The sequence below is a fragment of the Strix uralensis genome, chromosome 7, assembly GCF_047716275.1.
Source record: "Strix uralensis isolate ZFMK-TIS-50842 chromosome 7, bStrUra1, whole genome shotgun sequence".
In the NCBI taxonomy this organism is placed as follows: Eukaryota; Metazoa; Chordata; class Aves; order Strigiformes; family Strigidae; genus Strix; species Strix uralensis.
The window spans coordinates 19,882,406-19,909,334 of record NC_133978.1 but is presented as its reverse complement, the minus strand read 5'-3'; the positions used below and the strand labels follow the sequence as shown (position 1 = coordinate 19,909,334).

The 26,929-nt window shown below is 44.2% G+C and overlaps 1 protein-coding gene across 50 annotated transcripts in view; it reads right to left on the bottom strand.

The window, feature by feature from the left end:
- Positions 1-1,760: 1,760 nt before the first annotated feature.
- SORBS1 (sorbin and SH3 domain containing 1) overlaps positions 1,761-26,929 on the bottom strand; it is a 173,521-nt gene continuing 148,352 nt past the window's right edge. For 27 of the 50 annotated variants that reach the window (XM_074874693.1, XM_074874706.1, XM_074874690.1 and 24 more), the window contains 12 exons: positions 24,160-24,248; positions 22,412-22,579; positions 20,931-20,977; positions 19,126-19,240; positions 18,893-19,018; positions 17,652-17,846; positions 14,999-15,727; positions 13,549-13,665; positions 7,685-7,744; positions 6,865-7,055; positions 4,748-4,860; positions 1,761-3,950 (listed from right to left, as the gene is read on the bottom strand). In XM_074874693.1, the coding sequence (XP_074730794.1) occupies positions 3,883-3,950; positions 4,748-4,860; positions 6,865-7,055; positions 7,685-7,744; positions 13,549-13,665; positions 14,999-15,727; positions 17,652-17,846; positions 18,893-19,018; positions 19,126-19,240; positions 20,931-20,977; positions 22,412-22,579; positions 24,160-24,248 (2,018 nt within the window). In that variant the 3' untranslated portion in view covers positions 1,761-3,882. The remainder of the gene's footprint in view (positions 3,951-4,747; positions 4,861-6,864; positions 7,056-7,684; positions 7,745-13,548; positions 13,666-14,998; positions 15,728-17,651; positions 17,847-18,892; positions 19,019-19,125; positions 19,241-20,930; positions 20,978-22,411; positions 22,580-24,159; positions 24,249-26,929) is intronic. The other 23 variants (XM_074874720.1, XM_074874729.1, XM_074874731.1 and 20 more) reach the window with 13 other exon arrangements.

Sequence of the window (26,929 nt, the reverse complement as noted above, 5' to 3'; positions counted from 1 at the left end):
TCAGCCCCCACTGATCTGACAATGCACAGGTGGGAGAGGTTGGTTACAGCAACTGAGTGCAAGCATTGCTGCTTATTTAGTAAATAAATACAGCTCACCAGTGAGCTGCAGCACAAGGCTGCTGCTGAAGTTGGGATTCAGCCACGGCCAGGGAGCAGTCAGCAAGTGGGGATGAGGTGAGTCACGCAGGTGCTGGCCCTGCAAGACATGGCCATGAATGATCCCATCGCAAGGCACACCCTTGCCTCTGAAAGACCCTTTCTTGGCTTCCTCCTTTTTTGTGCATTAACTTGTCATTTCATTGGTTATTTCCTTCTGGGGTACATGCACCCAGACTATTAATCTCTAACAGAGAGCAGTAGTTCTTCTACTGCATTATTACACAGCTCCTGGCAGTGAAGAAAGTGACACCGAGAGCTCCTTTCCCCCCAGGTGTGAGGGATTTGCAGAGGGCTGTGACACGCCGCTGGGTCCTCTTCCTACCTCTGCATGCCCAGCTTCTACAGTCACAAAAGCATCTCTAGCTTGTTCCTTACCACATATATTAGGATAGAGAGTGACATCAATAAAAATCAAGGTTCAGTAGCTATAGAGGAGTGTCTCTCTCTCCCCTCCCTGGCCGGCGCACTGTAAAGCAAGGGCTAGCAAGGCTAGTGATTGCAGCAAAGCACTGGTCAGGCTGCCCTTTTGCTTTTATATCAGGTAATCTGCAAAACAGAAAAATGGGCTATATCTGTGTGCTTTCTAAGGACATGTAAAATAGCTGGAGGCTTTTCCGGTCCTGTTAGTTTGGTTTTAGGAATGGCTTGTTTACAGTTTGACTTCCTAAAATCATTGTGAATGCAGCCACGACATGTATCTGTCTGCCTGACCATCCGGCTGCATTGCTGCGGAGTTCAAATCTGTTGCCCAGTTTTGGCTCAGCCCGAGGTGGATGTCTCAAGGAAGTTAAAACTCCTCGTGAAAGACGAGCCTTTGGGGTGGGCACAGCCCTGTGCAGGCAGCACGCAGGGGCCAGATGGGAGGTGGTGCAGGGTGCACTTTTGTGGTACTCGCATGTTACTGAGCCCCAGTGAGCCCACCCACGCAGCTCAGCTCTGGCCATCCCTTGCTCTGCTTCTGCAAGGACTGTTCCTTTACATGAGGTGCACCCAGAAGTCCTGGCTAGCTCTCCTGCTTCAGGGCTGGGAGATGTGATGCGTTCACCACAGGACCTTGCACAAACCCCTGAATTAGTGCTGCAGCCATATCTGCCTGGTCAGCATGCAGCTACCGCAGAAGTCAGTGTCATACATGGCTTCTCTGACCCACCGCATCAGGGTTAAAAATGCACATGTAAACCCAACAGCAACTGACGTCCGTTCCCACAGAGGTTGGCATTTGGGGCTTCTTGTCCTACTTAACCTGTGTGGTCTTCTCATCTGAGAGAATCACAAAGACACTTTGTAAAACAGGGGACTCAGGTGTGCCCCTGAGCTCCCAGGTCTGCATGCATGCCACAGCAGCTACACCCCAACCCCATGTTACAGAGAGATCTGGCTGTAAACCAGCTTTTTCTCTGCTTTTACACCTTGATTTCTTCGAGCAAAAGTCACAGCCTGCCTATGGCTCAGGAGGGAGAACTGGTGAGCTCAGGCCAAGTCACAAGGTAGATCCTCAGGTGCAGGACACTGGGGAAGCCCATGGCAGACACCTATTGCTCAGTATGGACACAGCCGTTCAAAGAGCCACAGACAGGCACTAATACAAAAATGCATTGCTACAGGAACAGCGGGAATAGACTTTATTTAATAATTTGTACAAGGAACACAATAGTAATTCAATAATTCCATTTATTAATTGTCAAATAGTAATCCACTGCATTAAGAAACAGAAAATCAACACAAAAATAAGTTGCAGTTTGTATATGTATGTGTGTGTGTGTGTGTGTAACTTAAAATGGCAAGAGCAAGAACAAAAAATAAACCTTTAAATGAGTATGTTATATACAGTCAGTATCATCATGTTACTTTGCTGGATAGATTAATTTGGTGTTATCCAATCTTAGCAACAGGCCTAAATATTGCTGCAAATAACTGGAGGGCAAACCCAAAGCAGAAAAACAATCCATAAATAAGATGCAGGATTAAAGGTATCTTCTGTAGAAAAGAAACAGTGGTGCTTTGTGTCATGTCTGAAACCCTTTCATAATGGATATTCTGTGCTAAAAATCTTTATGTGAACATACATGGAATTCCATCATTTAAATAAAAGTGGAAAAAAATCCCGACCTTTCACAACTGCCTTTATTTTCCTCCCTTCACTCAATGTGTTTAAATTATTTTTCTATACAAGGTAAGTACATTGTCTGTACAAAGTTAAATATACATATTTACAGTCAAACTTCTGAGACACCGAGTCTTCTCTTCCGCTGACCTAGGCGGAAGACAAGCCTATTTGATTTCAAATCCAGGAGCAGGGCTAGTTTATCAAAACATTGCAAGTCGTGCTAACAGTTAGTTGTAGTTACTCCTAATAAATCTGTATAAAAGCATCAGCATAAAAATAGGCATTTTATATTATTAAATACGGCTTATGACAAAATAGCAATCTAACCCTTTGCTATTTGTATGGTAACTGTAGGAAGCAGAGTCTGACAGAACTGGTTTTGTTTATGCTTTTTCTTAATAACAAAATGTCTATCAAAAGAGTATTCATAGTGGATTTACAGGCAAGCATACAGCCAAGCCATGTTTTTTTTCCTCAAGGAAATATGAATCTATAACTGGTAATAACTGCTGGGAACAGCTTTCCAAACTTATTAGATTTTTTTATATGACTAAGAGACAGCCAAAATGCATGTATTTGAGACCTACCACTGACACTGTAACCAAAAAAAAAGGCACCCTCAGTGATATGTGGCTTAGATTTATCAGGGCCTCTAAGATTTAATGCCGGGAAAGAAGTAAAGTCTTCATCCCAAAGAGTATGCTTTGAGAAGTGTGTGATCCTTTAGGGCCAGCAACAGGGCAGAAGGAGCAGAGGAAGTGAATGGCCATAGGACTCAAACAGGATTTGCTCTCACCAATGTTCTGTTTATTGGTTCTATCCTTTGTGCAGATAAATGCCAAAGCCAGGCGGATTTCTCTTTAAAAAACAGGACTCAGTTCGTTTTGATGCACACGGTACACTCACACACACACACCCCCTGCAAAAAAGAAAAAAACCCGGCAGCAATAGGCAATATGTTATTAAAGGGTTTGGGATTTTTGCACATTTGCATTATGTTGTGGCTGAACTCTCTGGATTAAACCACCAGTCCCAAACCCCTTTTCTACACAGAGCTCTGCAGTTTAACCATATCAGCTGTCCTCTGCCTCTGCTGGGTCTTAAGGTGTGTGACATGAAGGAAGGGTTTTCTATGGAAGTGGAAGGCAGAGCAAAGTAGGTCTTCAGCAAGGCAGAAACCAGGAAGAAAGCCTGGCTTCCCTGAACCTTGCGCCAGTGAAAGGGAGCAGCTGCAAGGCTGCGTACTGCCCCAAAGCACTATCCTATCTTAACACACAAACAAAACCTATACCATGTGCTTCCCTGAAGCCTTCTCAGAGGTAAATACTCCATACAAATTTAAGATTATCATCAGAACTCTTGCTGGGGAGGGGAGAGGAATACACAAAGGCAGCACTGTAAACTAGAAACTGTCTCTTCTTCAGCAAACAAATCACACCCTGAATCCGTGGAAGCAGGGCTACACATTCAACTCAATACTGTACCACATAGCCACATCCTCCTAACACGTCTCGTCTCTTGTCTATTACATTCATAAATTGTCTGTTTCTTCACTGTTTAAAAACACCATCTGGAAAACAAACCCATCACGGTCAAGATGGGATCACTGTTATTTTACAGGTACAGAAGCTTCACGTAGTTGCCTGGGAAGGTCCCAAATTGCCTTGTTCTCCTGGACGTACCTGTTGCAAAATAAAACACCAGGAAGCCAGAGTAAGATGGAGCCATGCGAGGTGGCAGCCTCCTCTGCCTTCAGGCATTGCTTTCTAAAACTAAATACGAGTCCTGGTCAAAGAGCCTTTTGGTATAGACAAGATCACAACTAGTTCTGCTACTAACCATCTTTGGCCTTCCCTTTTAACAATCAATAAGGTGCTGGTGAAAGCTCATGGGCCTATAGGCTAGGAGCCAAACTCCTATCAATGTAAATGAGCTAAATCTCCCTTAGAAGAAATAACAAGCCTAGATTTGCAGTGTTGAGATGGAGAATGCTGTCCAGACTTGCATTCTTTGAAGGTAAAGGGCTAGATTGTGCTAAACATACAGCTACAGATGAGGCTGGATTTTCAGGGACTGCAACTCCCATCCATGTGTTCCCTTCATCCCCTACTTGCCATTTTCTGTAACTTGTCATGGCACTCTCAGCTTTGGAAAAGCTACAGAAATCCAGTTTTTCTTGGTTCCCTCTGTTCCTTCCCTCCTTGCCATCTGTGTGAGCAAGAAGGATCAGGAGGAAGAGAGGAATGGGGAAATTGAGAAAAAAAGGCAAAACTAGAGACCTAGCAAGGAAAACAAAGCTCCACCACCCTGCACCCTAATTTTAATGTTCTTGGTGGGAAAAGATGGGAAATTGTGAAAAATGTTGAGCTGATTTTTTTCACCGTTTTGACCCTGCAAATGAAAGCAATTTCCAGATGCTCTGCAAAATTGCTCATCTGCATCTCAAAAAGCTCTGCTGACAGACAAGTGTCACACTCACCCACAAACCAGCCGTCGTCACATTTCTCCATGACATCGACAATGTCACCATCCCTCAGTTCCAGCTCATCATCGTTCTGAGGAGTGTAGCTGTAGAGGGCTTGGTAGCTAACTCTAAAACCAGGAAGATACTGCACATTAGCCACTGGATTTCCCTGATATCCCTTCAGAAGGAGACGTCTCCCTTCTCTTTTCTAATTCCTATTATATTTTGTTCAGTGCAGTCTGGACCTTGTTTTCCATTTGAGAGGTGGAAGCCAGCTGCATTAAATTGGCTGTTGTCATAAGGCCATGGCAGTAAAAAGTGTCACACCTGCACTGTGTGGGATATGCAGAAAGCTTCTGTTTCCTTTTTGCCATGTAGTTCTCTCCATAGACTGTAACAACCAGAGTCTTCCTAACATGTAGGACCTAGAGAGTGTATGAGTGCAGACAACCTATCAAATGCACGCCAAAGGCTGGATATGCTCATTCTTGGGTTAAATGAGACACCTGTTCCCCTGCCCAGGCACACAGGCAGGATCATGAATGACCAAATGGCAGAGCGAAGGGCTTTAGAAAAAGATACTGTCTACTCTACTACACTAAGGTTGCTGGATAAATCATGGCTGAAAAGGAACAGTGCAAACAAAATCTAAGGTTGAATCCTTCCCTGAGATACCACTTGCACCAGAGGCACTCTGTTTATCAGAAAGGAACCTTATGGAGTGGAAACAATCATAGAATCACAGAATGGATTGGGCTGGAAGAGACCTTAACGATCATCTAGTTCCAACCCCCCTGCCATGGGCAGGACACCTTCCACTAGACCAGGTTGCTCAAAGTCCCATCCAACCCGGCCTTGAACACTGACAGGGAGGGGGCAGCCACAGCTTCTCTGGGCAACCTGTTCCAGTGTCTCACCAACCTCACTGTAAAGAACTTTTTCCTTATATCTTATCTAAAGCTACCCTCTTTCAGTTTAAAACCATTACCCCTCGTCCTATCACTACACTCCCTGATAAACAGTCCCTCCCCTTCTTTCCTGTAAGGAAAGAAGTACTTCCTTTAAGTACTGGAAGGGCACTATAAGGTCTCCCCGGAGCCTTCTCTCCTCCAGGCTGAACAACCCCAACTCTCTCAGCCTGTTCTCATAAGGGAGGTGCTCCAGCCCCCTGATCATCTTCATGGCCCTCCTCTGGACCTGCTCAAGCAGGTCTATGTCCTTCTTACACTGGGAGTCCCAGAGCTGGACACAGCACTTCAGGTGGTGTCTCATGAGAGCAGAGTAGGGATGTGATTCTCCACCTCTGCTCTGCTCTCGTGAGACACCACCAGGAGTACTGTGTCCAGCTCTGGGGCCCTCAATATAAGAAAGGCAAATCTTTGGGCAGATCTGGGGAGGCTTGGATCCCCTGCCTGGGCGTAGTGAAAATAGAGCTGATGTGAGACCTTCTGTTCTGCACAAAGAGGCAGGCAAAAGCAAAGGTTCCTTTCAGGAGCCAACTGCCAAGGAACTTCAGTTCTCAGCACACAATGCAGGCTACTATTCTCAAAACCATCAGTGAAAGGCCCCACCAAGCTTAATGGCAGCTCCAGGTTTAAACCCCACCAAACAGCTTTGAAAATCTCAGCCTTTGTCTCTCTGATCATTCAGGCACCAATTCATCTGTGGAACTGGCCAACAACACACCAGGTGCCATTGGTGTTGGGACATCTCACTGTACTGTGAGAAACTAAGAAGAGGGGTGAACACATTGACCCATGCCATACGAGCCAGGTGTAGCAGCCAGTGGACATTAATTTGTCTCCAGCTTCAAGACACAAAGACACTGAGATAGTCTCCATAACCAGCATGAATCAAGTGCCCAAAGGAGACCCAGTCCTGGATCATGAGCTCATTGTTTCAGGTGCTATACAGACACAAAGGTTTAAACTAAAGGTTTTAACTAAAAGGTTTAAACTTCCAGTTTTAAACTACTCATTATGATGATACGTGGATATTTTTGTTCTTTAAGTAAAAGTTGACGTTTTCTCATAATTCTAATTTAACTCCTGAAATGCTGAAGCTTTCACACCTCTCCATCTTTACTACCAGAGACAAGGCCCCTGGAAGAGACAGGAGCCAAAAGGACTTACATGTCTCGTGGTGTTTGACTTCTGTCAGGGCTGGCTCCTTGCTGCTGTGCTTGAGGTTGCTGAGAAATGATGAGAGATGGTTTATGGTCATTAGAGGTCACCTTGTGGCGAGAGTCAAGAGGCTGAGAAATAGTACTGCAGTAATGAACAGACTTTTCTGCAATGTTTATGATCTCATTGCAAACAGCTTCCTGCGTGGTAGGCAGCATTGACATCCAAGAACACCCAAAGGACAGTCAACAGGGGGGAGGGAGGGGAAAATATAGACAAGAAGAGATGGGACATTCCAGATGCAGCACATAAGTCCAGTAAAAAAAAAAAAAAAAGAAAAAAAGAGTTGTAGATCCAGGTAAATATCCAGGTAGTGGAGTGCAGAAGGGATCCAGGTGTAAGCATGGAAAAACAGGCAAGATACAGAAGAATTTGGCATTTAGTTTGAAGATTTGTAACAAATACATATACATATATTTTTAAAAGCAGCAGCACGAGAGGTTGCAATTAGTTATGCAGTGGCACCATTACCAATGCTATGAAGTCAGTTCAAGAATGCAAGGCGGGCCACTCTATTCATGCATTTTCCTTCATTTAACTTATACCCAGGGACTGGCAGCACAATTAGGCCAACTCCTCATTGGCTATGACAGTTTTTCTAATTGCTAAATTCCCTTTTTCTGTTGCAAACAAAACAATATATGCAAATAAATAAATATGTACCTACTTCGCAGCTCAAAACAGTGCTGGAATTTTATCTCTACTGAGGTGTTACTGTCTGGGTGAAGAGAGTCTAGGACTACACATCTGATTTAAACAGTGGCCTTACCACATAGCTCTTTTCAGACTCTGTGAGATCTGGTCCAGCTCTCAATGAATGGTGGGAAGGCTGTGTGATCACCAAGCAAATGATAAGGAAGACATTTTAGCAGATGTTATATCGGTCAGAATTAAAAAAAAAATTCAGTGGAGTGCAGACAAAAAAAGAAAATGAACAACTCTTCCCCTCCCCACCCCAATGCCACATTTCTTGGACAACAGTCTTTCATTTACACAAGAGACATTAAGGCTACAATAATGCAACTGCACTGCAGCACACAGAATACTGCAAAGAGAAAGGTGACAGCAAAACAGAAGCTTAGAGCAGGGGATCAGAGTGGAAGGTTATAGACACCGCTACAACTGGAAATGGTACATAGTGTCATAGTGCATTCCTGTAGGGTGAAAAAAAGAACCGGGACAGAAGCACATATTCGAGAGCATCAAACTTGAAAGGCCAAAAGCATGCTGAGAGGAATCTGCTGCTGTTTTTCCTCAATGACTTTGACACAGGTGAGAACAGTAACTCACTTGCTTCTTAAAAAAAGACCAGCTCAGGTCAGCCGTCAGAAGGCACAATGATGCGTAGCCCCATCAAAATCACTCTAGCTTGTACCAAGCGAGGATCTGAGTTGCTCTGTTAATTCCCACAGTGAGGCAGAGCTTCAGGTCAGAGGACGCCCTGACTGGAAAACCCAGCTCCAACCACCAGACGCTGCCCTGCCTCCCTCCCCAGTCACAAGTCTTCACAGGGACTTGCGTGTCCCAGGGCACAGCAAGGAAAATCAGGGTGTTTGAGGTTAGTGGTTTTATGGGGAAGGGGAAGGTCACTGAGAAAAATCGCACAGGTAACCAGAGCCTGGTTTTGCACTCTTTTTGCATATTCAAACACCTACTGAAAGTAAGAGGCATGCTTGTGAGCAAATGGGATGTCTGAACTAGTGTATGGTTATTTATACTGCCTGCAGGACTGCTTGACAAAGTGGGTTGGATAAGATACAGAGCATTGTCATCCCCTGTGACCATTCAACATTATTTTCCACCCAAATTCCAAAGTCGTCAAGTTTAATACTTTCCTTCCTCCTCTTGTCCTGAAGGACAATGTCCTTCAGGAAAAGGTTTGCCTTCTCATGGCATCACAAGACAGAGCAGAAGCAGAGGATAAAGAGGTTTGTGACACCTTCAGCCCAAGCATGCTCAAAGCGTTTGGAGAAGTGCACGGTGATGAGCTCATCCCTGTCTAATTCTCAATCTCAAAGGTCTTCTGAACCACATCTTGGACTTCTGGAGCTGTGCCTATCACTGTATTAAAGCAAATCGTCTCTTTTCTCAATGACTGTGACCCGCTCTAGGCCAACCCAACACCACAGCAACTCCTTTGTAGTCAGCTGTACTGTCTGGGGCTGGAATCTGGGATCACTGCGCTAAGAAACAATACTCTGTTACCACGTATATTTCTATAGAGAGAAAATTAAATGTCAGTTGGAGGGGCTAATTACAGTGGAATTTGCATTCAAAGCATTTACTGTGGAGCCTAAAATCATGACAGGATTTCTGGCAGTTATTCCTGCCTGTCTATCATCAGTCCTGAAAGGCAAATGGAGTAATTAGAAATTTAAAATTAATATTGTGCAGACCCAACTGGATTTAGTGCATCAAATCTGATGATATCAGAGCTAACTCAGGTGGTCAAGTAACTGGGAAAACCAATTTCCAGACTGAGGTGAGTGTCAAATGTAAGAATTATTTTTTTTAATTCAAGAAAGTGCTTCTCTGCTCCATACTAATAAATTGACTGCTGGAATTGCTCCATGAGCTCCTAAGACCGTGTGGTCCATTTCTCATTGATTACTTGTGACCTCCCTGACCAGCTCTTCCTCCAAAAAGCATTAATAACTATGAACTAAATTAGTTATTTGAAAGCTAAAAAATTAACGCTACCTCTGAATGCTCCACGGTGCAGGCTTGTATGTGTAATACCAGGAGATGCAGCCTACCAGCATCAGAAACTTGTCCACGTTCCCTTTCCTGGCAGGATCCTCATGGGGGCTTCCATGAGGCAGCTGGGCAGGGGGAGAGGCCGAGCAGTCCCCTGTCCTCCTAGCAGCCCCCAGTTCCCGACAAGACACACAGCTAAGTGGATGCCCTCTGGCCTCTGCTTCAGAGAATCAGGCAACTCCTACCAAAGCAATGGGTGTCTCTGCACTAACTCCCAAAGCTACAGCAGAGCCCTACATGAGGTGATGAAACACTCCAAAGCCAGAAACTATGAGGCATTAGCCAAACAGGATGAAAAACTGACCAGATCAGATCCTATAATTTTAGGCTATAAATGTACCACCCCACTGCTTCAAACAAGTAACCCTGACAGCATGGCTTAAACGGCTTTTTAAAAAAAAAAAAAAAAAAAACAAAAAAAAAAAAAAACACCACAAACCACAAAACCCCCTACATTATTCTTGCAGGGAGAGAAGAGAATAAAGGAAAAAGAAAAGGTATTATAGGTCCAAAATGCTTTTTCACGCATGGGTTCAGAAAGCCCATGTACTACCTACAGTGGTGGCTGCATGTGCCAGAGACAGCCAAGGAATCAGCGAGTGTGGGGCATAGCTCCAAAGTATAAAACACTGAGGTTCCCCCAAAACATCGAGCCAGCCCAGCTGCTGCTGGAGGTAAACTGAAGGCCCTAAAAAGTGATCAAGTATTCACAGCCCATGAGGACAACTCAACTCATACCCCCTCAGTCACACTACATGCTTTGCTAAGACTAAGTGAATAAACTTAAGCAGATGTTTAAGCATCTATGTCTCCACATTTACAGACTATACAAATATGCAGTACAGTCAGTCCTGAAGCACAGCTGGCCACTGGTTCCACCTTGTGTGAAGTTTGAGGATGGATCTAAAAAGCACCACAGGTTTGTAAGAATACTAGAAAAAGGTTCTATGTTAAAAGCCTAGAAAAGACCTGGCAGGTTTTAACTGTTAGGAAGAAAGATGCTGGGGCTACTCAGTAGTGCTCTCTGCTCCTAGCTAAGTGTCCTTAGTGTGTCTATCCATCACAGCTCTTGTTTTTCACGTCTTCTTCCATCCCTTTCTGGTGGGAGTTAAAGGACTACATAAGCCAAGAGAAAGCTAAGCAGAACAGACTAACAGACAGACAAGACAGACAGACAAATTGGTATCCCCTCAGAGAAGGGCACACATCAGCAGCGATGCTCCCACACATGAATGGAGAGCCACGAACAGGGAGGACTCCCCAGCCCAGCCCAAAGAAAAATGGAAACCCTCTGCACACACCAAGCCCCAGCTCTGGTGAAAGCAAGGGGAAAGCTGACCAAAAAAGCTCTCACAAAGGACACTGAAAAGGCTGCAGTGAGGAGCAGCCTGACCTAAAGGCTGTCAAAGTCAATGGAAAGGCTCCTCCTGGATCAGAAGCTGCAGGCTGTGCCGCTCTGACTTGGACAGTATATGTGCTGGGCAGAAACACTTCTATGATGAACCTGTGGAGCAGCAGAAAACCAGTGGAGGGGATAAAAGCTTACCTTGGAGATGGGCTACCTCATGAACATGCTAAATAAGCGTAGCTGATCTGTGCTGGGGAACATGGGTCTGAGCATCCTCCTTATACACTCTCCTCTCTACCAGAACAAAGTGGGTTAAACTACTAGCTGCTCTGCCTGAGTGGTTTTGTACTGGTGGAAAGGGGCAGACAGCCTTCCTCCGACATCCCTCACACTGCTAGACGATACAGGGACCCTCATCCAGCCACTCCTGCCTTCCCCACCTCACAGCCACCAGTCCATCCCCGGGGCCAAAGCTGCTGCACTGCTCACACGTTTGCTAAACACCACTGTTGACTGTCACACTGTGCTAACAGGACCTCAGAGTAAAACAGGAATTAAACTAGAAAATTCCTGAGGGTTCCCTAAAATAAATTAATTTGATAGATTACATTACTGTTTAATATCATGTTTTACTGGATTATTGAAACAAATTATCTGTAAGTTATACTCGAAATATCTTTCACATGCTGTCAGGTCGTTCTTCTTTCTTTTTAGTTTGGACTGTGAAACTAAACAAAAGGGAGTAAATTCAGAATAGCTAAAGAGCCATTGCACTTTATATTATTACTTAACAGAACAGGCAAGAACAGAGTCCTTACACCAGCCCTGTACCAAAGAGGTCTTAAATCTGCAAAAAACCCGGAGTCAGAATTTCATAACTGGGGAGGTTCTCTATAATGAGAAAGAAAACTAAAATTCAAAATGGTAAAATATCTCAAACACCAGGGATGGACAGTAATGGAAACAAAAAACAAATGTAATGTCTCATTTCCATGTCTACTAAGTGCTTTTCTCATTTGATTAAAATCAATTAAAAGATGTCAGATTTTTGAAAAGGCCTCCAGGATATTACCTGCAGTTCTGCTGAAGCCATCAGCCTCTGTATGGGTCGTGCAGATAATGAGAAGTCATTTGCACATATAAATATTGCTCCTGCTCCCTAAACAACTGTAAACCCAGAGCTGGAAAGAAGGTCAAGACTACTGATAATGTCACACACTTTTAGCTTGACACTGATGATTGTCAAGGCATATAAAATATAAATTTTGGCTTGACTTTGACTCCAAAGAAAGGCCACAGGGTCCTATTACAACCAGGTGCAACACCCAAAATAGAACTGCGTGCTAGTCAGCACTCAGGAGAAACATCTGTCCCTAAATGTGGCTCTTTGCTCCTGCTCTTTTGAATCGCATACATCCAGTGCAAGCACCAGCAGGACCAAGCAGATCAGAGGTCAGGAGAATGGCGAACACAGAAAACTTCTAGGGATTTTTATTATGAAGCAGAATATGTATCCTACTGGACTCAGATATTGAAACTGAAAGGGAAGCAGGAGGTGGTTGTTCAGTAAAAAGTTGTGCAAGCTCACGATCAGAGGGGAATGAAGTGAGTAAAGGTAACAGGAAAATTTCAGGGTTAAAGCTGTATCTCACTTTCATAAACTGACCAAGAAAATAAGTAACATTGGCAACTACTTCCCACACTAATCCTGCGTGAACAGCCCGCCTGGTTCACTGATCAAGCCAAAGATTGCTTCCCCAAATACCCATTCACTACAAACTCAGTCCAGTTTTTGCTAATTGTGAGCTTTCTGTTTCAAACATTGCCATCTTGTGGAAGCAGCCTGGAAGGACTGATGAGACACCAGCATCTGGGAGCACTGCTCGTTCCCAGACTCTGGACATCCCAGCCACTGGTGCTGAGGCCCAGTTGGTCATGCTGCACACACCCTGCTGCATCCCTCTCTAAAGACGATTGCAGCTCTCAGCAATAGAGCTGAGAACCTCTGAATCCTACCGCAGAGGGCTGGAACAGGTCCCTGACATTGTGGATACCAAGTTGTGTATGCCTTACCCCCAGCTCTGAGACACTGAAACCCTGAATCTTGATCTCAGGTGGTTAAATAAAACCTGAACCAAAGTATCTCATGCTACATCATTTCTGCTAACAAGGCCACTGATAACGCTTTATAATGCAATTGAGCTGTAGGAACTCAAGGTCAAAACTAAATAAGCCCTGGGTTAATCCTTTGGAGGAACAGAAAATCAGATCCTCAGATGGTATAAACTGGCAGAAACCCAGATTGAGCTATGTGGATTTGCACCAGCTGAAGATTTTGCCCATACCTGCCCTTCTGCACAGCCTGGTAGTCATGTAAAATTAATTTTTAAAAAAATAAAAATTCTGAATTAATTGACAGGAGAAGTATCTCACCTGTCAATGAATGGCTAAACAAGCATATGACAAAACAATGGCATGGCATGGAAACAACTCTAAGTAATGGAAGAGTAATCAGCAAAGATGATTACCTGTGGCTTATTGACTCTGCGTGTAAGTCTGGGAGGTGGCTGTGTTGTGACAGTAGAGGAAGAGAGGGCAGAGGAAGAGAGAGGAGCAGATGAAGAGAATGCTTTTGAGTCTGCAGTCTTTTGAAGAAAAGAAAATTTGGTCAGCTTGGCACACACTCTCTTATCACAATCACTGCTAGTGATAAGAGCATCTACTACCCAGTAAATTTGATGCACACACAGCAAACGTAACTCCATGCAAGGGCAAGTGCAGTTTCCAGTTGGTTTGTCTGAGCTGACCACCTCATTCTGTTTTAAACATGCACGTTATGCCTGTAAAAAATGCTACTAAGAATACATTTAGATGGTAAACAGCACAGTCTTTATACAGCTTTCAATATACTTCTGGTTATGATTCAAGCAGAAATCAAACAATTTGTCATAAGATTTCCCAGTGTGAAATGTATCATCTTAGAAACCCTAGTTCCTCATAATTTAACGTTGCCTAGATGGGATATGTCATGGAGGCCATTGCAGCACATCCAAGACAGTATTTATAATGCTATGATTTTGAGCTCTCCAAACTTCCACTCTTATACAAGGTAGCATGGGGGTGCTGTAATTTATTTGGGCTGGCTGTAGCCCACAATGGACCCCAAGTCAACTGAGAGCTGCAAAGTAAGGCAGATCTCCTGTATCAAGACTGGGGCAGAAGACATTTTGTAGAAGCTACTGAAGGGTTCCCCTATGTTCCCTCTCGTTGTAACATACAGCTACATATAACTAAAAACTCTTGGGGAAAAGTATCACTAGGTCTCATTTTCGTTTGTGGCTAGACTCTTTCACATCATTTTGGAAATGCAAAGGTAATAAATTACCTTTAAATTACAATGCACAGATAACAATCAAGCCTCCCTGACAGTCACGCACATCTCAGACTAAGGTTCACTAAACCACAGGCTTCTGGATCAACAGGGGACAGCTTTTGTGATTCTAGAAGCCAGGCTGATGTTTACAAGGCTTTTCAGCCCTTGGCTTTAGGAGGAACAAATAAATCCTATAACCAAAGATGATCCATTGCACACTGGAAAAATCTCTGAATAGCAAGGAATTGCCTGTATTCTACACAGTGAGGTATATGGGCATGAGGCCTGTGTGATACTTTCACCTGACACATCTGTAATAGCCACTAACTGGGACAATCACCTCATTAGACGTGACCAACTGAGTCAGTCCTGTGTTATTATCTATTCTAAAATAATTTTCACTACACTGATCCTGAGCCCTCTTCTAAAACTTTTTGATTGCTATCCAGTCAATGCCACTGGTGACCCCTGGAAGAAGGTCTTGGGATCATGAAAATGAGACGTGGCAGCCACGGGCTCTGCCTGGCCAGCAGAGCAGCACAAACCTCAACACACCAGTTAAAATCAGCAATTCAGAGCAGCACACACACATGCAGGAGAAGTACCTTCTTTTCCCCGCTTCGAAACTTTCCCAGATCACCTTTCCTCATGTCTCTTTTCTCTGTTTTACCTCCCTGCACAATAGCCATTAGCTCCTGACACAACTGGTTGTCCTCAGAGGAACCCACAGGTCTCTTTCCTGGGCTCACACGCATGTCTAGTTGGGATGGTTTCAGGCAGCGCTCGACAGAGATCTTGGGAACAGCAAGAGCACCCTGCTCGGGGTTGCTGCTGCCCTCTCTAGTCTTTTGGAGCCAGGCTTGGCTGCCAGTGGTGTCACGCTGCTCTGCGAGGATGCTTTCAGGGCTCTCCACTGCCCAGCGAGGGGAGTTAAAGTAGCTCACGCTGGGAGAAGGGGAGCCAACAAACTTTTCTTCGCTTTGCGGAGTGGTCTGATAGAAACTGTGAGTGGAGGACTGAGGTCTGGATGAGTAAGAGGGCAATGGGGATTTAATGGACCTGGGAGTCGAGGAGCCAGAGAGATGAGAATGGTGGAGGCTGACTGTGGGGGAAGTGCTGGCTGCAGCAGAAGGCGAGAGATAGTCAGTGTGAGAGAGGGAGGCTTCAGGCGGAGGAGGCAATGGAGGAGTTATGGCAGGAGTGGTGCTAGGAGATACTCCCACGGTCAGAGCAATCCACTCAGATGTGACTGCCTGCACCTCTGGAGACAAGGCGCGGCGCGCGAAAGGCAAAGGCGGAGGAGTTGGTGTATGGAGCAGCTCAGAGCTGGGAGACTTAAAGGAGACAAAAGCAGGAGAGAAAAAGAAAGAAATGAACAAAAAAATAATAAAGGAAGATACAAAACGACCGAGCAAAAGTAAAAGGAAAGAGAGTGAGTGTGGAGAGGAGCAGATCTGTGACCAATCATGGTGCGTAAGTTTTTCATGGACAGGTGCACCGTGTTGGAGAACGTGCTGTCAGCTACTCCAACCACGGAGTCCAGTCTATATCTGTGCTGCTAATACCCTTCTCCAGCCTTTGCCAGGATCCCAGACACAAAACGTCTTGTGGAAGACCTCAGACTCCATACCTTATGCCCCACGTCCCTCAGGGAGCAGTTGAAGCCACCATCCACGATGGCAGCACACAGCAGTTGACTGGCCTGGCAGTAATAGCTGTGGCTCCAGCAACTCACACTGTGGACCCAGTCAGAATTCACTGCTGCAATTAATTTTGACTTTACCCAAAGTCAATTGCATGAGCAATGCCTGCTCCTCAAGAAACTTGCATTACTGAAGCTGTGGAGGAGAAAGGGATCAAAAAAGCCAGCTTTGACTATTTGGTCTTTAGGTGATTAAAGTAGATCCTCTGTTTATAAAGGCAGAACACATTATCAAGTTCTGCCCTTAGCTATTACCACCAGTGACATCAGTGAGATCAGCTACATTAGCACTGATCAGAGCATTTCTCAGTCCTCTGCCAAGTTAGGCAAAAAGTAAAGGAGAGAACTGATTTACTAGGGGAGGAATCAAAAGAATAGCAAAGAAAACCAAAAAAGGGTAGATACAATCCCTTTCATCAAAGGGAGAAGCTTGCAGATAGCTGGTGGCAGACAGGCCACAGCTATGCAGAGACTGCCAAGCTCAAACAGAAAAGCTCAGCTGAGGGCCACTTTGACAGGGAACCCCAAACAAGCAACAAGTCTTTCCTCTTTACACAATGGCTAAGAACAAAAGCATTCCTTTTAGGGGAGATCCAGACAGACACCAGGCATGAGCCATGGCAGCCTTTCCCATCCATCCTGTACCATATATCTTTTCCTCCCGATCCCAACTCTCCACTTTTGCTCCTTGCAGTCTTGACCTCAGAATGACCTTGCTTTGGTCCCATGGGTGAGAGGGGGATGCACCAGAACCTCATGGCCACGACCCGGACATGTACGCTGAGTTTCAAGCATGAGTATTTGCAGGATGAGAGCAAAACACAGGGATTTAGAGACTCACTGCCTCCCTGATACATTTTCCATAGCAAACATTCTGCAATCCCCATAAAATTACCTGCTGCCATTTTGATTTCTGGTTTGAACTGTGGTATGGCTTATAGTGAATCTAATATTCATGGAGGATCCCAGACTGGCCTGCTCTCAAAACCTGAGTTCATTTAGCACCAAGTTCAAATAATACAAGCTGCTCTCTTGATTCTGTCTCCCAAAACCTTGGTCATGAGCTGGAACATTCAGGAGTAAGTATACAGCTTAATTCACGCTGACTGGGATCAACATGACAACTCCTACAGACTATAACAGTCTATGACATCCTTTTAATAGTCATAATTCATCAATTCATCATAGTGGAGGTCTGTAAAGTGTAAACATGCACTGAGGAGGAGCTGGATCACCAATTCATTCCATCTATGGCAGTGAAATTTATTCAGATGGCTGTCAACTGTAGCCCTTTCAACCTGGCCTGCATTCAAGCTACAGATCAGAGATGAAAAGCTGAGTCTCCAAATCCCCAAATGACCCATTCATTAACCATTCTGGTAAATGAAACATCACCTTTTCCTGCAGTTGCAGCATACTGCAGGGAGCACATGGCTTTTACTGTGCAAAACACTAGTCTTAACTACAGCTTTTTTCAGCTATTGCTTCTTGCACAGCAATGGCAACATCCCTCTGTTCTGCAAGGTGCTGTAACTGGCTGCATCTAGTCCAAATACCTGTGGTGAAGCTGTCATGCTGCGGTTAGGGGACAGGGACATTGGTGGGTCAGGATAGTCAATGGCATTCTTGACCACTGGCCGTTTGAGCACCTCCACGTAAGTGACAGGGAAGATGCCTTGGCGACTGGTGCCAGAGATTTTTCCTTCATACCAATTCTCATCCACTCGTCGAATCAACGTGATCCTTTCACCCTATGGGAAGGAACAGTAATATAGTTCCAACTTTAACATATTCCATCATTCCAAAGCAGATTACATTTTTAATCTTGCTGCAGCTGACTTAAAACAATCAGTGGCTCTTAGCCTCCCCTGTTTCCCAGTTATGTGGTCCTAACCCTAACCTCTGGGTGGGAATGATATTTTTCAGTTCAGAGAAGGAGGAAATGCATATCTTCTGGTGTGGACTGGGGCTGACTGCAGACTCAGTTATACTGAGTTATGCTCATATTTTCAAGACCCTACTTGCTAAAGCCAGTTTAAAAAATGGAAACCAGCAGATTCAGGCTGACCACGAGACTCTCAAGGGTATGAAGTGTACGTGCAGTATGCACAGGCCTGCAGTTTAAACTAGGTCTCTCTATGCTCTCTCCTGTTTTGCTGACAAACAAAGTGACTTCCAGATCCTTAATATAAACTGCAAGCCCCACCTTCATGTATAATTAAAAGAGAAGACAGTCAAGATCTAATCTGAGCATCAAAACAGAAAGCTGGTTGAGATGAAGAAATGCTGCTACTTAATCTAAATATGTCTGACTTTGCTCTGAACAGCCATTACACAACCCATTCTTATCCCGTCACTCTGCAGTCAGGTCACTTCAATACCACAGAACCTCGTTTGACTGTGCTCTATGATTTGGCTTGTAGTATGAAGGAAGGTGAACCCAGTTTCCTTCTTTTCTGTATCACCATTCTCATGTGACTGGAGAAGATCAGACTGGACACATGTCACCAAACATCTAATTTGCCTTGCAGAGCCAGGCTCCCAGCACTTGTGCTCAATGTATCTTCTCAACTAGCCCTAAGGAAGCAAGTGGCACTTCTTGATTCAACCTACCTGCAACACTCTCACTGCAATGCGCTACATAATGACTATAGAGTAAAAACATGGGCGATGAGAAGGAATCCTTCCTGAATATGGAGTTTATCTTATTGGAGCTTTCACTTGGAAATTGCAAGTTACTAGTGTTAAACTTCAGCATTTGTCTGGATTCAATTCATCAGCACAACTAAAGTCTTACCTTTCTGAAGGACATTTCCACTTGGGTATCCCCATTGAAGTTGAACTTAGCAATAGCATCTCCATATTCCAATACTTGCAATGGTGATGGCTTTTTGGGCTGAGCCTTCTCAGCTGGTGGGAGGAGCTAAAATGAACAAACAGAATCAACTAAGTCACATACGAAAAGCCCATAAACTGATCGCTGGCAAAAAGGGAGTGGGCAAAGAGAACACCCGCAAGGACAGCGGCTACCTCTATGTATGATCGTGGGAAGATGCCAACTCTGCCATGGTGTTCACCTTCATACCAGTTCTGGTCAATCTGTTTGTAAATGTAAACAATATCTCCTTTCTGCAGAGGAAGTTCCCTGTTAACAACACAAGCACTCCATCAGAACTTCACTGGAGAACAGACGTGTTCTTTTTCTGTCCAGCAATCCCTAGATACCAAGGTCTGCATCAGCCCAGTTGATATAAATTATGCTCCACCCAAAGTGGAAGCTACATGTTGAGAATTACCCTGTTCATATCATGACATGCAGGGACTCTCTTGCTCTTTGGGCATTCTGTCAAAAAAGCTGGCCTATGAGGGCCCTACTAACCACAAACCCTCCAGCAGTAATGGGGTCAAGCTCAAGCAAAAGATGCCACTGGCTGCTTTTCATATTGGATATGGTGAGCAGTGCTTAATTCCTGTTTTGAAACACGTCAGGTCACAAGTGCCTTCCAAAGAGACACGTGATATTAATGGAAGCTAGTTTGCTGATTAGATGAACTCCCTCACATGCTAGTGTTGATCCTGCAATGATTACACTTCTGGTCAGCCTACGGTTGTGCAACCACTGGCCTCACCTCAGCTAACAATTGGGATTTCAATCTACAGTCTTCAGTGCTAAAATTATGAGTGTCTGCAGCTTAAGGAACTCCCATTGTGAGCAGCTTGTACTAGGCTCATAAACCTACTACCTGGGTCCCCACAGGAAAACAAACAACCCCACCTTTCCTAACACAATTTTCACAAGCTCTCCTTTACTGTTGTCTGGCACCCTGGTACATTCTGCTCAAGGGACACAACAGTTACACCTTACATCTCTGTTTTATTACAGGTGCTGGGGAGATGCTGTGTAAATCTTCACAAATCATCACCTATAGAACATAAAATATTCCCTGAGAAGAAAAACAGCAGGTCCTTCACTGAATTCTGTTGTTCTTTCTTCCCTCCCTAGCAACATTAAAATGAGAGCTTCTCCAGGCCCATGCAGAGGAAAGGGCCTTCCAGGCTTTCTCTTCACAGCAGTGTTCCCCAAAAAGAACAAGTAGTGCTGTGTGATTCACCTGAGGGACCACAACAGGGCTTGGAGGTACAACAATACCACCAGAAACATCCGCTGGTGTATCCACAGATGTCAGAGGAGCAGTGACCACTCTGTACCCTTATAGGTCCTGAATCAGGAAAATCCTGAGTCAAGCGCCCACCTACATGCTTAAAGCTAGGGCATCTGTTTAAGTCCCTTGCTGACTTTGGGCTATGCTTAGCACAGTGAAAAGGATGCTGCTGTTCTGCATATCTGTTTTTCTGACCATAGCAAATCTGTATGGCAGATTTACACAGTGAGCTAATGGCTAACAAGTTCTCCCAGCTCCTAAATTGGAGCACAATCCAGGGTGTCATGTAGGGGAACCCTTTCCATCTCCAGGACAAGGGCAGTGACAGAGCTGCCACCGAAAGGTCTCACCCAGCTGTTCTGCTTACAAGGTGCAAGGAGGGACATCAGCCAGAGTGCTCTCCATGGCTCCACCCATCCTCAGAGCAGAGCACTCACTTGTTCCAGTAAAGAATGCAGGTTTGCCCTAAAAATCACATGGGGTACAGACGCATTTCCCTAAAGGTCCTTTAGAGGCTATGACCTGCAAGATTCACACTACTTTTCCCTGCCTTACTATAGACACTTTCACTTTGAGTTGCTGGACACTCCCAAAACACAAATCCAATTGAACGACACTTCATAAACACTGCATTGTAAAACACTCAAGGCAATAGTAACAAGCTGTACTCACTTTAGCGTCTGTGCTTTAAAGTCAAACTTGGCTCTAGCAGGTCTCATCTAGAGATCAAAAAAATCAACACATTAAAATAACAATTAGGTTTTCAACCCTCTTCTGAGGAAAAGCACCCAAACTCTTCTATAGCTAACATTAGTTTGGGGGAAGAAATTGAATGCGGGTATTCTGCTACAAGCTTGTGTGCAACTGGTACTACAGTCCAAATATGCTGGATGGGTCTCTCCCACCAGGGCAAAAACTGCCAACTTCTGATATAACAGTAATTAAGAGCTCTACAGAAAATGGATTTAACAGCAGTAAACTTTTAAATGTGACAAACCCTGCTGAATGAAAGCTGCTCCAGTAACTACAGTTACTGGGGCTCCGGGACAAAATTTCCCTTAACATGTGAATGGAAAAGCAAAATTTACTAGCTGGGAAAAAAACAGTAGGATTTTTTTCAATGTGGCTCTTATTTATTATTACCTGGCCCTACTGAATCCTGCAATGTGACCCATGTACTCTGTATAAATTGGTAGGAAAGAGACAAAGGTGAGGAGGAAATATGAATAAATTAAGCACATGTCTAAAAAATGTCTTCAGTGGCTATAAAGCCAAAGAGGATGTTGACAGCAGGCCTATGATTTAAAGCTTGATTTACTTGGCTGATTTTCTAATGGCCACAAAAATATTCAGACAAATTTCAAGTAATTTCAGTAATAGAGCATAAAATAAGTAGTCATATTCATGTGGCACCAGAGCATTTGAAACTACACAGAGGGGACACAAGTGTACTCCATTCCACATGGTGACCATCTCACCCGCCACCGCAGTGCAACACCTCTGGGGAAACAGCCGCTGTCAAGAGTCCCATCAGCCATCCCTAAGGCAGGAAAAAGCATTTGGCCAGGACACCTGGACTAGCATCCAACCTTTGGGAAAAGTGCCTTGAGCTCATGGGAAAACCGTCTACCTCCTCCTTTGCCTCTTTCAGAAAGATGGACCAGGTCGTATGCAGTGAAACATGCTGAGACTTTTTTCCATTGTTTTTGAAGGACATTAAGTATCTTTCAAGAGAATAAACAATCTATTTCTAAAAAAAACTATGAGACAGTCACATGACCAGGATCAACAAGACATGAAGTTTCTAAGCGTAAGGCACAGACAAGAAGACAATGTAGCAATATGATGCAGAAAGATGTAGAATGCCTTTGATTCACTAAAGTAGCTGATATTTAAAAGCATGCATCACAGGTGTGCACCAGCAATTCTCAGCAGGCATGCTTTAATATATGCAGCTTGGTATAGAGATATCAATTAATTTACCAGGCACAAGAGTCAAAGCAGATCTAAATGAAGCCAGAATGGGAAAGGGGAAGGTGGAAAAAAAAAACAAACGACATTCTCTCAAGAGCTAATGTCGGCCTAAAGCACAACATTGTGAGAGGCAAATATTGCTTTGGGTCAAGCAGCAGACTGAGGTAACTAAAACAGACCTCTGACCCAGATTTCCTCTTTGCTGTATCGTCTACATTTAGGAGGTCCCCAAATCGCTCATTAGTGATAAACTGATGGTGCGTTGGAATAACCCCTGTGTGCCTTCTAGCTGCAATATCAGCTTCTTCTTGCTCACGTTTAAGCCGTCTCTGGTCCTCTAAAAGTTTCTGCCATAAAATTGCATAAAATGGGCAGTAAATCATCTAGTTAAAGGCATTCTAAAGCTGCCATAAATGTGAATTAAATAAAATTTCTGAGGTCCCAGCAAGTAGCTGGGATTTTTACAGTTCAACATAAAATACTGATTCTACGAACTACACAATACCTTTTTGTTTTGCAAGCACAGAAGGTAAATCACCATTATGGCATAACTGAAATCCAGCTCATACAAAGGATCTGATCCAAAGCTGATGGAAGTCAGTGAGGAGGAGTTCTAAGTTTTGTCCAGGTCTTGGGAGCTTCTAAGAAGATTACTGATAATACAGAGGGCTGATTCAAACCCCCTTCAACCAGCAAGGAGTTTCTCTCATTGACTTCCAGGAGACCTGAACCAGCCCCACAGGTAAGTTCCGAGGCACCAAACTCCCCTGAGCTTTGCAAGGAACTTGGGAGAGTGCTCAACCACCTTTGGGTATCAGGTTCTCCCATACTTCCTTTGGGCTCACACAATACAATTTGTAAAATAAATAAACCCCAAAGAATTATTTTGGACTTCTGAAGTCTCTAGCACACTAATGGAAACGTGCATTCTTGAGTACCTGGGCAGAAGGATTCTTCCACCTTTTGGGGCTGATGGTAGGCTGAAAAGTTCAGCTCTGTGCTAACTCATTTGAAGCCAGCAGGTCTTAGTGAATTCAGAGTTTTGCTCTTAAACAAGTTTTCGTGCTGAATTTTGAAAATGGGGGGATTACTGTTTCATGGGAGAAGACAGCAACATTTTTTTTTTCACATATGAATTAAAAGCAGGTTTTACCATATTTCAAAGAACACATAAACACTATTTGAACTCAGAAAGTTAACACTAAGAACATAACTTTTTTTTTCCCCAGGCAGGAAAATTAATTCCGGCTTCCTGGAAAACAATCACTTTTTAACTTCTTTAACTCAGCTTGAATACAGTCAGTGCTGAAAAGTCTATGTGGCTTTCCTACTATTTCAGCTTGTCTCAGTGTTGCCCAGCCGTTTCAAAACAGACTGCTACATTCTGTCATCAACAACTTGAGACACCACAAAGAATTCTAGTTTGCATTAGGAGAAAACTTCACATTTCTGATAGCTTAAAATATCTTACATTTGTTGTTCAAAACCTGAGGACTCCCACAAGAAAAATACTATTCTCACCAGTTTGATTAATACTGACTCAAGCAGGTTGCTTGGTGAACAATAAAACCTTAACTCACTTACAGAATAACCATTTCATCTTTATCTGCGAGTCCTGGGGCATTGTACCATATTCTCAGATAACATCTCCAACCTTTTTACATTCCTTAAAGCCCCCCCATATAATTTTGTGCAACTGATAAGAACTATCAAGTTCATTTTAAACAAAAGCTAAACTGGACTACACATTATACATTAAATCAGTGGCAGAGGTAGTATTAAACATACTAGATCCAGATTGCTGCTCTAACTTCCAATATACATAGCCATGGACGTACAAGTTGTCCTTAGATAAGGCTGAATGCTATATTTCTTGTATGTGCAGCTACTATAACTGTTGTTATTAGACCATAAAGGAGGGCATTACCTCTTTATCGTCATGCCGTCTGCGGATGATTTCTTCTGGAGTTTCCATGTAATCAACTGGTGCAAAATGCCTTGGTGATTCTGAATCTACTTCAAAACAACATAAGGAAGTTAAAATACAGATGGACTTACCTAGCATAACCAGAAAGGAAAAAAAATATATATTTTTAAACAATTTGTTTCCATTATGACAGTAAGGATTCTCAATTGCCATTAACCAAATTGCCAATCAGATGTCGATAATTTATCCATTTTCATTTTTTTCCCTTTTGGGCTGTACTTGTGAACAAAGATTCAAAACCAGGAAGAAAATAACAGGGGAAAGTGTAAAGACATAGAAGGACTTTGGGAAGAAAAGATTCGCTGCCATCGAAGTATGATTTGGCATTTTACTGTTGAGAAAAATTTAATACACACGCACACACACACACACGCACAACTAGACCTTGAGAAACTGCTCCTTAAAACAAATCATACGGGTTTGTTTTATATTCTCATGTGTGCAAATGATTTAGGACTAGAAATATCTCATGTTGAGATTCTTGCATCCCTGAAGTTGCTTGAGAGACAAACTGAACCCGATGTGATTAGAAAGGCAGCGGAAATCGTTTCTCAGAAGTGCAGCTGTTAACAAGTCCTGAACAAAAATGCTCAGCAAGACACGCAAAGGACATTAGACACACTAGGGGAAAAAACAGAGAGAGTCAGGGGATGCAAAGGTGGGGAGTAAAAATGGGAGGGTTATGGAAGAAAAGGGGAGGAGAAAGGAAGTAAGAAGACAGATGAAGGGACATTGGTAAAGAACACAAAAAGCCACCTCCTAGGTACGTCCCAAGTTCACTTTGCGGGTTGTTGTTTGTGTCCAGGCTGTGACAGAGGGCATATGGAACAGGGTTCCCATTGCTTAAGGAGTCAGGAGTGCCAGCCCGGCTCATGAAGCTATCTTGGCTAGATCCCATGGTGGGGAAATAGCCAAGCCTCTCCACAATGTCAAAGGAAGACAGGCGCCTGGGGGCTAGAGGCCTGCTTCTGGAGCACAGTTGGTGCTGGGAGTGGTGACTCTTGTCTCCTATGCTCCCCAGCAGCTGTATGGGGTCGTCTGGGTTCTCAGGGCTGGGCACTGCCGGGCTTCCCAGGCAGTCTGGGGGTGGAGTCCTGCAGGATTTGTGTTGGAAGGGCTTTTTCAATCGGAAGGGGAGTGGGCTCATTAGGTAGACATTTCTGGGAAGGACGTGTCTGTCCCCATAGACATCCGCTTTGGATTCAGGGTTCCTGGAGGCCTGCTGCTGCTCATGCCTTCGGATGGTAGTGAACCTGGTGTAGGAAGCTGGGCATGCGCCTTTGCATCTGTTGATTTTATGCTTCTGAGGCCCATTGAGGTTGCTGCTGCTGCTGCCACTGTCATTGGATGCATTTGACAGGAGATCTATCTCATCTGTGCAAGCTGAAAGTGTGTCCATAGGGATGGCATCACTGACATCCGAAGCTGTGTCCTCCACGTTGCTGCAGGAGTGGGAGGATTTATCTGCCAAACTGGCAGCATCCTTCTCTTCTTGGTGTGCTTTTGACAAATCCAGAAGAAACTCCGCGGAGTAGGCAGAACTCAGACAAGTTTTAGACTGGAGAGAAGTGGTGAATTTGCTTTGTCCAGTGGAAAAGTCAAGCAAGGGCATTGATCGGGATCTCTGGATCAGCTGCTCAAAGGCACTGATACGTGAGGAAACGGTGTGTTTGGGGATCTGCTCTGAATCCTCTCGACTAAGGCTGTGCTCCATCCTGTCCTTTGCTTCATTCTCAAACTGAGATGCAATATCCCTCACACTGCAGGAGGAGACTGTGCCCAAATGGATCCTAGACCGGTTGATCTGGTGCATGTCTTTATACAGCATTGTAAACTCCATCCCACTCTTCCTGGAGGCAGGGAACAGGTAGCCTTTCCTAGAGTTGGTGCCATACTCCTGCAGGCTCATAGTACTGCCGGATTTGACAGCATACTCCTGCTTCGACTTCATCAACATGTTTTCTATGCTTTCCCCTATGTCTACCATGAAAGCTTTTTTATTATCGAACAAGGCAATGGAGCTACGAAGGTTTTCGCAGCTTTGAGCTTTCTCATGAGACAGCAATATACCCTTCTTGTCCTGCACAAGAGCAGCTGGAGCTGCTAGTTTGGGTTTGAATTTAGAAGGAAGGATTTCAGTAATGCAGGCTTTTGCAGCTGATAAGGGCTTCTTATGTTTACATGCGTGACCTAACATACCGGTATGACTAGCGTTAAAGGTTCGGCTATTAACTGAAGAGGGTGCAGTCATATGAGCATTCCCACCTTTACGATCCACTGGTAAGCATGCAGAATAAAATAAATACAACCTGTTAGCTTAAGTGCTAGAAAGCTATTGAGAAAGGAGAGAGAACATGCTTGGATTTCATAAAATGCACTTTAAAGAAACAAAGTTCTAAAACATAAAGAAAAGCAGGAAGAAACTGCACAACAAGCCGCACTTACAGGAGTAGGTGAAGTGCTGCTAACATCTCTAAAATGATGGGCTTGGCCAGAGGCAGATCTGGAGCACTTTGGAGGTACCCTCCCAAAAAGTGCTAAGCATCATCAGCTTCCAGCGAAGCTGTGGCACCATGGAAAAGGGCAGCTGAAGTCTGGGCAGGATCAGGGTGTCAGCAAGAATGCAGAGGCACTAACATTGCAAAAATGGCTTAATACCAAGCCCGTAATCACACCTACTATGGTCTCACCACAGTGCTTGCCAAACAGC